Here is a 15,293-nt window from a genome sequence, read left to right on the forward strand (position 1 = left end):
TAATTCACATGGTAGTAGTTACAGGCACAGACTTCTTTGACGGAGAAGTGTAGAAGTAGTAAGAAGACCTAGGGTTTAGATTTCAAAAGCCAAGATATCATTTAAATATCGACAGAATACTCAGAAGAGCTGGCAGTTCCATCTCACAGCCTTTCACTAAATGTGTAGGCATCTGGACCAGATCTCCTCAGAGCAGAAAAGGCGATAGGTTGGGTTGATCCTTGGGTTTCCTTTTAGCTCTAAATCCCTATAGGAACAGAGTAATTTCTATGGTGGATCTAAATTCCAGTGTCCTCTCTTCTGTTGGGTGAGCCCTGCTTCTTCAGGTCTTCATCCTTTGTTAAGGAGACAAGCTGAGCCATGTTAAGTTTTCTACAATATCCCATTGCACATCTTGCATATCTAAATATTTTTTAAAGTTACACATTTATTTATTTCTTGACTTAGTCATTTGTAGCTAGAAGTAAGCTGAGGGGTTTTAATAGTTGCGTCAGTCAAAAGAAACGTGAGGGAGGCAACCCAAATGAACCCTAAAATTTTAAGGTGAATATTTTCAGTCAAGATTTTTTTCTTTATTTTTTTATGCTGAAGTATTTTTAAGAAATAATTATAGACATCATGGCATTCCAACCTACATACTTCATTAGATCTACCTTAAAAATAACATTTTTTAAATAACCAAAATAATATAGATTTACTTACTCTTAAAGTTGGCTTCAGGTTCTTTTTTTTTTTCTTTTCTTCTGGCAATCAGTGGTGCTCCCAATAATCAAAATGATACATGTTATTTTAGGAATAAATGAGCATGTAGTGGCAACATAGCAAATGTTAGAACAGAAAAGGAAGCTTGGTTGAGTTTTGGAAGAGACAACTGGGTAGCTGCAGCGAGCTGGCTTCTCTGCTGAAAGTGACTTCATATGAGCATATTTTTAATGGTTTGATTTTCCTTCCTTTTTTCATTTTAAAAGTGAACATAACATTATTCTGATTACTGATTTCCTTAACCTGCACTTAAAACCTTTACCCACGGAGGTCCTGAATTGATCATCAATTCAGATTTTCAACCCTAAGTGTCTAACCTAAAATGGAATTTATGCCTCTCCTCTTCCACCCCCTGTACCAAAGCAGCACTTTTGTCTGTTAGTTGAGCCTCCCCTGCCGCTCCTTCCCCTTCTTCCTGGCCCAGGGAGTCCAGCAGGAAGTGAAAACAGCTGAATCATTCTGTGCCTCAAGATGTGGTCTAAGTGTCTCTCAGAAGGTGCTGGTGGTTTCCTACTGCTGTGAGACAGGGCTGTCTCAGACCTCTTCCCTCAGCCATTTTGTCTCCATCCTAAAAGCGCTCATCTTCCATCCTGACTCCCATTAGAATCTTAGAACAGAGGCTAATTAGTAAAAAGTCCACAGTAAACACTGGTTTTTATTATTGTTGTTGAAAGAGGAAAATGACACTTCCTAGTTTCACAGATAATTTCTTTTATTCCTGAAGAACAAAAGGATGGCTGGCCCATTTATTTGGTATTCCAGGATAAACTTGGAATTCGTCTTCAGGCCAGAATGATTCTCATATCAAATTCTATTCTCTTGTCTTTTTCCAATAATCACGCCTCACCTGGATGTACTTTCCGAATCATGTTTTTCAAAAAACATGTTTTTTAAAGTCTTCTTTGCGTCATTCTTAATAATTTATTCACATGTGCTTTCCTAGTTTTACTGTTTTTTAAAAACGTGCTGTGGCACAGCAGGAGACAGTTTGCACCCCCAGAGTCATACCCCAAAAAGAGGTCTTGGTTGCATGTGGTTTATTTAAGGAGTGAAAACACCAGCAGTAGTAGGGGAGTGAGACAGGGAAGTAAAGCTGAGTTGTGGCGCCTTTCACTGCCCTGGACAGCAGGTGGGCAGCCCTGCTGGGAAGACTCGGGCATCCTTGTAAAACAGCCTCAGAATCATCTTCGGCGAAGCCCAGACGGTGCAACGCTCTCTAAATCCCAGTTCCCTTGGTCAGGGTCACGGACTGAGGGCTGCTGTGGGTGGAAGGGCTGGTTCCTTCCTCAGCCTGTCTGCCCTGCTGCCAGCAGCTAAGCCGCTGGAGCCCCGGGGACTCCCGCAGGAGCCCAGCGCAGGTGCGAAGCCGCCCCGTTCCCACCCACCTGCTCCGGGTGTCTGGGCAGTCGCCAACTCCGTGTGATATGCTTTTGATCCAGGAACTGGTAGGATCTGGCTATTAAATAGAGCCAGAATCAATTCACAATGCCAGAAACATGTTCAGAGCCAGTTCACAGGTCACCTGCTTGGGATATGCCAGGTGTGAAGTCTTTAAATAGTCCAGCTCTTGGGAATGTGAGGTAAACCTGTGCAGTTGTTTGGGTGTCCCAGAGAGAATCTTAGCTTTAGTTAAAATATACGCGTCTCTTGCCAACCACTGTGACACCGAGGCAACCATTCAAAGTGTAAGGAGAGGATGACTGTGTTATTGTTTTATGCCTGTGAAGCTGTTAGAACAATATTCTAACAAGATCCGATTTTATCTCCTTGAGTATCACTAATTCCCTGCTCAGAAGTCTCTTTTTTATACATTAGAAAGGCAAAGAGGCCTGGTTCTCTTTTCTGCTACAATAAAACGAGGCAGTCTCATCCTTCTTAAGAGACATGACCTTTATTTCCCAAATCTCACACTTTATGGAAAAGGACCTTTAATTTCTTAAGAGGATTGATTCATTAATTACTTAATTAGGACTTGCTGGAGGGATTTCCCTTGGTGTCTTGATAAGACCCACAGTATTTATTCATTATGTTCCTTTTTTTCACTGAGGTAGGTTTCTTATTTTAAATTACAGTTGAATTGCTTATAATAATCAAAGTGTTTTATGAAGCTTTTCACACACAGCCTCCTATTCATTTGTAGGAGGCACTGGAGGCATTTCAAGTGCTCTTCTAAAGCTCCTTTAAAGTTTAAACCCTGAGGTCACCATTCTCTGATCTTACCTATGAGAGACTGCAGTTCACTGGGGCATGCCAGCACACATCCTTTTCACGTTTAGAAGAGAAAACTCCCTGTGTTTTGCAACTCTCGCTAGCATTCTCTGTTCCCCTCACTTGTTCCTGGAGGCACACGTGGGGCCAGGACGAGGCCCCTCTGAGAATGGAAATCAGCTATTTCGGAAGAAGAAGGGTGGGATTATTTTAAGCTTCCTTTATATTTGAGCTACAGTAAGCGAAGCCAGGTCTCTGGGACTCGGTTCCTGGTATGACTCTAGCCTCACGTCCTAACCTGTATGGGATAGATTTCTATGACTTTTCGCATTCTACCGTCTCCTTTTCTATTGGACCTAGAAAGGTGGATGAAATCAATATACCCCTGCATTGAGGCAAAAGAACTTATTGTTTCATATTTTTAAAATATTATTTTTAACAGGCTTGGGACTGGATAAAACCTAATTGTTTAGGATTTTTTTTTTTTGACATGCAGGCTTTTATTATACTTTTTTTTTCCTCCAAATTCTACTCAATTTATTCATTTTCTAAAAAGATATTACATTAAAAAAATATGAGGTCCCCATTCGCCCCCACCGCCCCCACCCCACCACTCCCCCCATGGTAACACTCTCCCCCATCATCATGTCACATCCATTGCATCTGGTGAGTACATCTCCAGGCATTGCTGCACCCCATATCCCGTGTTCCACACCGTAGCCCATACTTTTCCCACGTTCCATCCAGTGGGCCATGGAAGGACATACAACATCTGGCAGTCGTCCCTGGGGCACCACCCAGGACAACTCCAAGTCCCGAGAATGCCTCCACATCTCTTCTCTTCCTCCCATTCCCCGCACCCAGCAGCCACCATGGCCACTTTTTCCACACCAGTGCCACGTTTTCTCGATTATTAACCACAGTAGTTCATGAATAGAATATCATTTAAGTCCACTCTGATCCTTACTGTATTCCTCCTTCCTGTGGACCTTGGCTTGGTTGTGTCCAAGGAATTGTTTTTGAATGAAAGATAAATGTACCTGAAGAAATACAGCTGGATTTCTTCTAATTCTAATGCCATTGTGTTACCATGTACTTACTCTTCTAATGTTTGTTCTACTAATTTTTACCAAGAGCATAATTAACGTAAGGTAATAAGACATCCAAAATGCCACACATGATTACAGAGAAAAAGAGAATACTAGCTCATCAAGAATATACTTTTTCATGGAAGTGGATTCCACTGGATCTTAATTAGAAGCCTGAGGAGTATTCTTGAGAAAGATTTACCTATGATCTGTTTCAGTTCAGACTAGAGAAATGTCAAAATAAATGGGTCCTTGAAAATTCTCAAATTCCACAAGAAATTGCCGTGTGCCAGGCACAGTGCTCGGTGCTTTGGTCTACACTACCGTGTGGAATCCTTCCCAGCGACCTGATGTGGAATAGGTGCTGTGCCTTCCTGCTTCCCAGAAGCATAGGCACATCTCTCTGTAACAGGTCCCACAGCTGGAAGTAGCAGCTGCAGAGTCTGTGCTCTTATCTAAAAGCTGTTTGGTACTTGAGGAAAACAGCTTGCTTAAAAAAATTGGTGTCAGAATATTTATCCTAAAACATAGAGAAGTCTTAAATAGTAATAGCTTCCATTGATCATATTTTTACTTGATATGTGCCTGGCACTGTGCCTTATGCTTTCTCTACATTATTTTCATAAGTCGTCTGAGTAGCCTGTGAGGTATAGAATCTCTTTATTATCCCTGTTTTACACATGATGCAGCTGAGAGTCAGGGAAGTTCAGTAACTTACTGAAGGTCATGTCGAACTAGTAAGAGCAGAGCTGCAATTTGAACCAGATCTGTGCCCTTCAAAGACCTTGTGTGAGTGCTGTGCTGGCTGCTTTCTCCATGTTGGGAGTCTACATCCCGTGCTGTTGAGGACGCACTCCCTTCCTGATGGCATTGTTGGTATTGAAGACTATTGATCGAGAAGAGCAGGCGAAGAAGTTTTATTGAGAGCAGAATTGTCATATTAACATACAGCAGTTTCCAGTTCCTGGAACTGTTCTAAGTGCTGAAGATAGAGCAGTGTCCAAGAGAAACAACGTTCCTGCCCTTGTACATGCTAGTTCAGGAGACTGAGAACAGACAGGCAAACAATTCATATGATACTTCATATGGTGATAAGTGCTATCATGAAAAGTAAACTAGGGTAAGCAGATAGAAAGTGACCACAGTATGGGGGAAATGAAGAAAACAAAGATCTATTTTAGGTAGAGTAGTTTGGGAAAGGGATGTTTCAACAGTCCTGAGTATATGCCCCCAACCCCATCCCCCAAAATAAATATAATTTTCACTGTTGTAGTGGAAATAATAATGGCAAACACTTAAATAGAACTTACAATGGACCATGTTCTTTTCTAAGCATTTTACGTATATATTATTTAATTTTAGTCTTCATAGCAACCCTATGAAGGAGGTACTGTTAACATCCCCATTAATCAGATGAGGAAAATGGAATGTAATGGGTGTGAAATCATACAGCTAGTAAATAGCAGAGCTGGGATTCAAACCTAGGCAGGCAGTCTGGTTGTAGAATGTGAATTTTTAACCATGAACTACACTGGTAAGCAGAACGTTAAATTGGAAGTCTGAGTTCATTGTGAAATTCTATTTCATTCTCTTGTTTCTGCCTCTCTCCTCCTTTCTTTACCTATATTTCCATTTTCCACTTACAGATTGAGAAAGGTATTAAATTTTGGTGGGGATATAATGAGACTTAATAAATTAAGTACTTATATATATATATATATATATATAGCATAAAATACTTCTAGTCATTTTTAAAAAAATAAATCTTCAAGGAGCCTAAGTTGTACTGTGTTACAGAGTAAACTGTAATATCACAGTTTTGACATTCTGATATAATCATGTTCTGTCTGTAATTGGAAGACTATATAGCTAAACTAACTTTCTGCCTAGGAAGCCAAACTTTTAACAAGGATTTCATGTTTGCCTAGAGAAAGAAATTTGTTAAGAGTACCTATTTAATCAGCATTAGTATAGTGAAATTCCTAACTCATAGGAGGAAGAAACATGGTTGCCCAATTGAGAAAACAGTTTTTCTTTTAAATAAAATACAAAACAAATAAGGATATAATCAGAGTCTCCATTTCAGACCACAATAGCACACACACAAAAAGAATATGAAAATAACATTATGGCATAAGAAGGCATCGTCTCTTTAACTTCATATAATGAACATAGGTACTTTGTACAAACCTTCCAGTAATTCAGTCTAATTATGGATTTTGGGGTCAGGAAGACTTGGAGCTAAACTTTACTTGTGACCTTGGGCAAGTTACTTAACTTCTTTAAGGTTTAATGGGTACAACAGTGGGACCTTCCTCCATGGATAGTTATGAAATATCAGACATGCAAAGAGTTCAACCAGTCTTTGGTTCATAGTATGTTATTTATTTTTTTATTCCCCCCCCCCACTGTGGCTTGTTTGCTGTCTGCTCTCTGTGTCCATTCGCTGTGTGTTCTCCTGTGGCTGCTTATCTCCCTTTGTTGCGTCATCTTGCTGCGCCAGCTCTCCGCACGACGCAGGCCATCAGCTCTTCGCAAGGTGCAGGCCAGCTTGCCTTCACAAGGAGGCCCTGGGACGCAAACTCAGGGCCTTCCATATGGTAAATGGGAGCCCAATCGATTGAGCGACAGCCACTTCCCCATAGTATGTTTTTATTTTTTTTTTATTTTTTATTTTTTATTGACTTTGTAATAATATTACATCAAAAATATATATGTGAGGTCCCATTCAACCCCCCCCACCCCCCCTCTCCCCCCCCAACAACACTCGTTCCCATCATCATGACACATCCATTGGATTTGGTAAGTACATCTTTGGGCACCTCTGCACCTCATAGCCAATGGTCCACATCATGGCCCATACTCTCCTCCATTCCATCCAGTGGGCCCTGTGAGGATTTACAATGTCCGGTGATTGCCCCTGAAGCACCATCCAGGGCAGCTCCATGTCCCAAAGACACCTCCACCTCTCATCTTTTCCTGCCTTTCCCCATACCCATCGTCCACCATGTCCACTTTTCTCAATCCAATACCACCTCTTCTATTTGGACATTGGATTGGTTGTGTCCATTGCACCTCTATGTCAAGAGGAGGCTCAGATTCCACATGGATGCTGGATGCAATCCTCCCATTTTCAGTTGTAATCACTCTAGGCTCCATGGTGTGGTGATTGTATGTTTTTAAGAGGTAACTTTTCTTATTACTAGTCAGTATTTCCATATGCCTGGATGTGCTTGAGTAGGATTCTGTTCACTGCAGTGGTTCTTCTCCCCACTGTTCCCTAATGCCTCTTCTGATAGACTGTGTAGATGGGCCCCTCCCTGTCTCCCCTGCCCCCCAGCCCTCCAGCTCTGGGAAACAGTGCACAGAACCACTGGGCTTAATCATTTCTAGTTTTAAGGAATTAGAGGAACCAATACATTAATCGGAAATGAAGCACTCGGACATTTCTTGTGGAGTCCTTTATCTGAATTGTGTTTGAGAAAGTTAGCATCTATGTGTATATATTCCAAGTTTATCTGGGTGCAGTTTAATGAAATGTCAGGAATTAAAATAGGAAAGTGAAAACTGAACATCCTCTGTGATGAACTAGCATGAATAATATAGGAGCAAATAGCTTTTGCTTCTTTTTTGGGCTAGATCTTGGCAGGTCTTGGGAATGAATAAACTTCTGGGGTCAGAGGTTTAATTTTCGTTTTTTATCTCTGTTCCCTCCTAGAAAGAAATAGTCTTTAACCTGCACTTCAGAAATTAGGTAATTGGCATTGTATTTGGCATAGAGAATACAGAGGAACTTTTCTCATGCTTGTCTTGTACCTTTATTATAATAAAGCTTACTTTATTGAAAGGAATGGTATGCTTTCTTAAAACCACAAAAGTGTAACTAACTCTTGACAGTCAGTGATGAGATAACTAACTCTAATCAGGAAAACTGAAATATACAGAAAATTCTAAGATTTAGTTTTAGCCTTTAACCCTTAAAAGAAAAAACAAAAAACCAACCACTCCTCAAGACTCCTAGGAAATTAACAATAACTAATTGGAATTTATTTTCTTTGACTCTGGTAAATACCAATTTTTTTTTTTTAAAGATTTATTTATTTATTTAATTTTCCCCCTCCCCTGGTTGTCTGTTCTTGGTGTCTATTTGCTGCATCTTGTTTCTTTGTCCGCTTCTGTTGTCGTCAGCGGCACGGGAAGTGTGGGCGGCGCCATTCCTGGGCAGGCTGCACTTTCTTTTCACGCTGGGCGGCTCTCCTCACGGGCGCACTCCTTGCGTGTGGGGCTCCCGCACGTGGGGGACACCCTTGCGTGGCACGGCACTCCTTGCGCGCATCAGCACTGCGCATGGCCAGCTCCACACGGTAAATACCAATTTTAAGTGATATCACTGAAATAAAAGATTATTTCTAATAAATATTAATGTAGCTGTCTATAGAATACTTTTCTTCATTGGCAACAATATTTACTGGGATAGAATTTGTAATCTAAAAGAATATTATTTCCAGTTTAATACAAAACAGTTTTGAAAGATGATATGAGCTAATTTTAACATAATGAGCTGAATTTTAACATATTGCAATCAAATATAACTTTAGCACTTTTCTCACAGTGAAGACAAAATTTTCTGTTATCACCTCAAGTAATGTCATTTCTATAGTTATCAATAATTTTCTTACATTTGTTTTACTTTTGCTCTATTTTCCTACTTCCTGTGGAATAAGCACCTCCATAGCCATTTAATTGATTTCTCTTAGAAAAATATATTTTTAAATAACATAATTCTTCCTGATTTTTAAATGAGCAAGAATTCATCAGTTGTGACACGTGTTTTCAGTGTGAACTAAGCAAAGGAGCTCAGGATCAAATGAAATTGCCCGTTTGCCCTTGGAAATGCTCTTTCTAAGATATCAGTCAACTTTTATTTATTGCATGCATACTATGTTAGATTATTATAGTTTTACGTGGAGAATAAGTTAGTGCCTTTATAATTAGAACTATGGAACTTCTTTTATATTTTCAGATTAGATTATGAAGTTTTAAAAGTCAGAAATTTAGTTTTAAAGAAAATATAAGTAGCCTATGCTTTTTTCTTTAAAGCCATTTTGTCCTGGCTTTAGGATAAAGTTTGGAATTACGCCCATAATGGGTGCCTACTGTTTTAGAGCATCCCTTGTGTGTTTCATTTAGCATTAGGTCAACCCTGATTAGAAAGAGGTAGAATCAGTCCACCCTAGGTTTGGCCTGAATAAGCTAGGAAAAGCTTTCTAGAATTGGGCTTGATTCTCCTAGGCCAGGGGTTCTTAATCAGGAATGGTCTGTGAGCTTGAATTGAAATTCAAAAAAACATTATTCTTGTGGGGACGTTTTAGTGTGGATGTGATATATTTATTAAATAGTACACAGTTTAGTGTGGATGTAGTAAGGGGTCTGTGGTTTTCACTTAACTGGCAAAGTGGTCCGTGGAACAAAAAAGGTTAAGAACCCCTGCCCTAGGCCTGTCTTACTCCAAATACCAGAGCCAAATAGTGTATAATGCTTAGGTAAATGGCGTGCATTTTCAAACCATTTCCCTACTTAATATGAAGACTTACCAAACAGTACAAGTACAATTCCTATTGAATACATGTCCCAATTCTCAATGAATTATTCAATAGCTATATTTCCAAAATAGTTCTTCTTAAAATATTAATATAATTCTAGGCCTTAAAATCTCCTTCGTGAACAGTAAACAAAAATTGTTAATGAGGAATATGGGCTTTTATAGATGGTATTAGTATTAATTGCCTTCTTAGTGTAACTACATATCCTCTCTAACAAACTTAGAGGTACCATTTACTCTGAAATTAAGAGAAACCATTGTTGAGATGCAGTTCTAAAAGCTGCTGCTCTTTAAAATATTGAAATACCTATTTTCTCAGAGACCAGCATGCTGATGATGTCCCCATCAAAGAAGAGTTTGAAGAGAGAACAGAAAGTGAAATGAGAACATCACATGAAGCGAGAGGTGGGCATAATGGTCTCATATTATTGATGGATGTTACCATTAATACACAATCAAAAACTTAACTGGAATACTTCTATATTAAGATTTAATTGCATTTGGTTTACTTATCCCTTAAAACAGGCAATAAAAGTTTCTTGTTCAGGACAAATATGGTATGCCATTCATAATTACATGGATTCAGCTGTGGCCTATATAGAAGCCTCTTTCACATGTCTGAATAATAATACATCTAAAGTTTGGGAAGACACTCTATTTGGTCTTGTCACACGTTTTCTTTGATATTGTTAAGGGTATTTGCTGCATATATTTAGATTCAACCAGAATTCACATGTCATTTATTTGGTATAAGAAAATGTTAGTTCAGCCTGATTATGATTTAAGTGATTGTACCTGGTGACTTTGTTTTTCAAGTGCTTTTGTTTGTTTGCTTCAAATTAGTACATTAGGGTAGAGAATGACACCTAATGGCTGTTAGCCTGGAATGGCCTATTTCTTATGTAAGGTTTTGGTTTCCATATCTGATTTTAGAAAAGTAGTGATTTATGGTGAATTTAAAAGTTACATTCTCTACTGTCTTCAGCCTGTCTTATGGCGTTTAATGTAGGATCCTCTGGTAGTTAGGAGCTCTGCAGCTACAGTGCCTGGGTGCTTTAGTTTGCCATAGGGCTGCCACTGCAAACTACCAGAAATGGGTTGGCTTTTACAATGGGAAATTTATTAGGGGTAAAAGCTTACAGTTCTGAGGCCATGAAATGTCCAAATTGAGCGACCGTCAGAGATGCTTTCTCACCAAAGCCAGCTCCTGGTGATCCTGGGGTCCTGCCACGTGGTAAAGATAGCTATAAATCTCTGCCTTCCCTCCAGGATCTACCATCTCCTGGAATTCAGCTGTGGGCAGCCAGGCATAGGGCTTGTCTCTTTCCAGGCCTTCTCTACCAGTCTCAGATGCTCTACTTTCTTCCCGAGTTCAGCTGCAAGCTCTCAGGCAAATGGCTCAGCTCTCCTGGACCTCTTGGCTCTTCCCCGTTTTCCTTCAGCCATCCCTCTCACGGCACGATCAGTGTAACATAGTGGCTCCGTTTTCCTCTCTCTCTCTGTCTCTCTTGTTCGTTCTGTCTTTCTCTGTTTCTGTATCTCTTTCTCTGTGTGTATCTCTGTTTACATCAGACCCAGCAAGAGGGGGAAGACTCAGTCATGCCTCACTGACCTAGTCCAGTCGAAAAGATCTCACACCCACAGGAATGGATTAGTTTGAAAACATATTCTTTTGCTTTTGGGGATTCATAAAGGAATTTCAGGCTGTCATACTGGGTTCGAATCTCATTTGCCTTGGACATGTCACTTGACCCTTCTCAGTGCTTCCATTTTATTTGTCCCCCAAGGCAGATGATGATGGTGATGCCCTCAAAATGTTGCAGTAGGGGTTAAATGAGGCCACATTTGTGACATGCTTAGAACAGTACTTGGCATATCCGAAGTGCTGTATAAGTCTTTGATAATTTTAAAGTTTTCTGATCAATTGAAAAAGAAAAATAATTGATGAAGTTCATGTTATCAGGGTTATGTTGGTGTCTTAGTCAAAGGCTTTGGCCTCTTTGTGTAGAGATGAAGCTCACAGCCTTCACCTCAGCTCCTCCTCTTACAGCTGTGGTTGGCCCTGGGCAAAGCATTTAACCTCTCTGTGCCCTGGTTTTCTCTGTGTAAAATGGACCTAGTGATAGTATCTGTATCACGGAGTTACAGTGAGGATTAAATAAATCAGTGGCTGAGGTGGTAATTAGTAGTCATACTAGTCATAGTTATAGTAGTTATGATTGAATGGAATTAAGTGATCATTGTAAGTTCAGATGGATTTATAATAAAATCTTCTAGGCTCTGAACATTTTGAGGGAGTAATTTGGTGAGATTTTCAGTTTCTTCCTAATATGGTGGTCTCTTAACTTTTCATTTTATTTGCTGAGCTAATATTGATAATTTTCATCTCCATTTAATGAAGATTTTCAGGTTTATTAACATATGATAAGCATGGTATTCTCTTTTATATTTTTGGTAGTTTTATATCCTTTCTAATTTTATGTTTTCCTTTTCTGTTTTTCTTGATTTGAATTACCTGAGATTTTCTGTTTCAGTCTTGAAAAAAGAAACAACATTTGTATTCATATATAACTTCTAATTTTGTGTTTTCCAGTCATTTATTTTTATTTTCTTGCATGTTAAAACCTATGGTTCACTATGCATTTTTTACTTATTGCTTTTTTTTTTCATTAGTGAGAGAGAACTTCATAAAATAAGTTGTTCTGAGAATTTTTGCCTATTGGCCTATAGTTTTCTTCTTTAGTAATTGTTTGTTCAGTTTTAGCTTCCTGAAATGAGGAAGCATTTTCTCCTTTGCAAATTTTTTGAAACATTTTGTTTAAGGTTTTCATAAAATTAATTTTATCTGTAGCGAAATCACATTATGATTGTTATTGTTGACTTTCACCTAACATCTTCTTAGCCTTAGATTTCCATTATCTTTTTGAAATGTTCATTTTCATACGTATTCTGTATGGGAGTTTGGATTTCACTTTCTTGACTTCCGGTTAGTAGTTTATTGTCCCTCTTCACCTGGACCCTGCTGACCTTTGGTCCCAAGCCAGGTCTTATGGTGGTCTCTGAGGGCTTCTCCCTTGTGGTGTTGGGGGCATCCCAGATCCTCGTCAGTGGGTGGCTGAGCCCAGTTCTTTCTGTCCTCCTGCCTCGCTTGACCCACAGGTCTCTGGGAGTCATCACCCCATGTTTTTGATGGCTAGAAATAGAGTCTGATAGTGTTGTGTACAGGAAGTTTGTTGGGGGGCACTGTCAGGAACAGGACCCATAAGGGAGTAGAAGACCCTGGATTGGGTAGAAGGAGAAGTTGAACTGTGAGGTTATCTCAGCAGAGACCTCAGTCAATCTTACCAAGAGCTTGATGGCCAGAGTTGTCCTGAATTGAGGCCAGGACCCAGGCTTTTATACCTCTCCATGGACCACTCCTTGATTCTGGGCTGGGAGAGGGGTATGTCCTTGGGCAAGGAAGCTCTGTTTGGCTTGGTTGGTGGAGAGGGAGGCAGCTCTGAGCCATCCGCAGGCAGCAGAAGGAGAAGGAATGCCTCAGTCCTGAAGGGCGATTTGGGTGGCGTCCCATGTTGTCCTCCATACCCAGCCAACTGGTTGTTCTCTGGTTTTCTTTAAAAAGAAAAGAAAACAGGAGAAAAGAAAAAAAAAATCCTTTCATAAAATATGGGATTAGGCCACCCAGTTTAGTTCACCCTTTTGGTTTTGAACTTTGATCTCACTTCTCCTGAGTTGAGTCTTCTTTCTTGATTTTTGCCTGTAATATCATAAGCCGCCTTGAATTTTTAGACCCAGGCCTTCTTTAATCCAGAAAGCTTCCTTCAATTTTAGTTTTGATCATTACTTCTGTTCTATTTGTTCTCTTTCCTGGTAATAGCTATTATTCTTGTGTTAGATCCAGAGATAATATTCAAAATATTTAACTGGTTTGGCAGCAACGTGCATAGGACATTCAGAGCCAACACTGCCCAAGAGAGCTGGAGCAGCGGCTGGAGGCCCCTTCTGTACCAGGAGTTATCTTTGCTGCTGGGTCATGAGAAGGTCCCTGAAGCACCAGGGTGGGTGCTGGAGGTGACTCTTACTAACCAATTTTTCAGTGTTCTGACAAGTTTCTGAAGTTGCAATATCTTAGCCTTTCCCTCTCTTAAGTCTACTATGTCCTGCCATTTGCTACAGGTTTTAATTCAGCAGTGGGTTTTATTTTCCTGTAATTTCCCAGCCTGTTTTTGTTTTAATAGCAGTCAAGTCCCCTTGTCCTTTGTGAAAATTATTAAATCTTTTATTAATAAATCAGTACTCCCCTCCTGTTGTTTTGAAGAACTTTTTATCAGAGGCCCCTAAGTGATGGCCCTTCATTTTGTCATTTTCGAGTCTAGATACTTTTACACAGGTCTTTCGTGAAAACACTCAGACCACCCCCCAACGCTCCCATTTGGGCGCTGGCAGCATTCCGCTTTCAAACCTGAGCTGAAGGTCAGGTCCATATGCTCTATGAGGAGCCTTCTTTCTTGAGCCGAGTGAGTGTTCACCCCCAATTCCCTTCCCCGAGGGGCAGAAGCAGCGTTTCTAGGGGTGTCACAGGAGCTGGGAGAGGAAGCCCCTCGCACTATGGGAAACATTCAGTGTGGCAGGCACTGAGAAGAAGCAGGCCTACATTTCTTTACTGTGCCAATAGGATTTTAGACAGAGGCCCCTGATAACCATTTTGTTTGGGGTCTTGGAGCAAGTGGATTAAAAAGAAAGAAAGAAACTCTTCATCATTTTTCCAGTTAAATTTATATAATATGTGGAGTTGTGAGCTTTTTTTTTTTCTTTCATGATTCCTGTCAAGCTACTGAATTTGATCTTTGGGGGCTCTTACTGAATCCAATGTGTAACTTTAACTTTCTTTTCTTTTTTTGTTTCTTTCTCTACCTGGAAGATAAAGAGCTCATTCCCACCATCGTAGAAAGAGCCAGTAATAAAGGATTCTATAAGTTGGCCTTCACATTTGAACATTTGTATTCCTGGGAAAGGTGTAGTTTTGTTTTCTTTGTTACAAGCATTCTGTCTCCTCAGTGGCTGCTGTACAGAAAAAGCTGAATTCTCTTTTGTGATGTGCTAGGTTCTCACTTGAAAAATCAGTCTTACTTTTTGCCTCCTTAGCAATTGGTTTGTTATTTTGGTGGTTAATGCTTGCAGTGATTCTTAAATATATTACATGCCTGAGTTAAGTATCTTGAAAGTTAATTTTACCCACATTCCTCAATGCCTGTGAACTCATTTATTTCAGTCAGTCACTGTTATTTTTTAGCCCTTTACATTTAGTTGCCAGTTAGTAACTCTAGTTTTTGTTGTATTTTTTTTTGTTTAATTTGTTAACATATCCCATTTCTTCTGGTTTTTCCTTTCCTTTCACATGGGTAGAAGTGTATTTTATAGACTCATAGAATATTAACCTGAAAGGATTATTGACTCATTTTCATTTTTTCTTTTTATATCCAGTGCATTCTCTGTTATATTCTTTCCTTTCAAGATAGAAGTGATTTCTCCCATTTTCCACATGGGAGAATATGGGATATGTATTTTCTTAAATATTATGTGATCCTCACAACAATCCCATTAAGTTGGCTTTGCCAAGACTAGAGCTAGAC

The 15,293-nt window shown here is 39.7% G+C and overlaps 1 protein-coding gene across 14 annotated transcripts in view; it reads left to right on the forward strand.

The window, feature by feature from the left end:
• Positions 1 to 15,293, forward strand: part of L3MBTL3 (L3MBTL histone methyl-lysine binding protein 3) — a 123,575-nt gene that overhangs the window by 87,344 nt on the left and 20,938 nt on the right. For all 14 annotated transcript variants that reach the window (XM_058307415.2, XM_058307426.2, XM_071218659.1 and 11 more), the window contains one exon: positions 9,980 to 10,065. In XM_058307415.2, the coding sequence (XP_058163398.1) occupies positions 9,980 to 10,065 (86 nt within the window). The remainder of the gene's footprint in view (positions 1 to 9,979; positions 10,066 to 15,293) is intronic.

This window comes from Dasypus novemcinctus, chromosome 11 (assembly GCF_030445035.2).
Source record: "Dasypus novemcinctus isolate mDasNov1 chromosome 11, mDasNov1.1.hap2, whole genome shotgun sequence".
In the NCBI taxonomy this organism is placed as follows: Eukaryota; Metazoa; Chordata; class Mammalia; order Cingulata; family Dasypodidae; genus Dasypus; species Dasypus novemcinctus.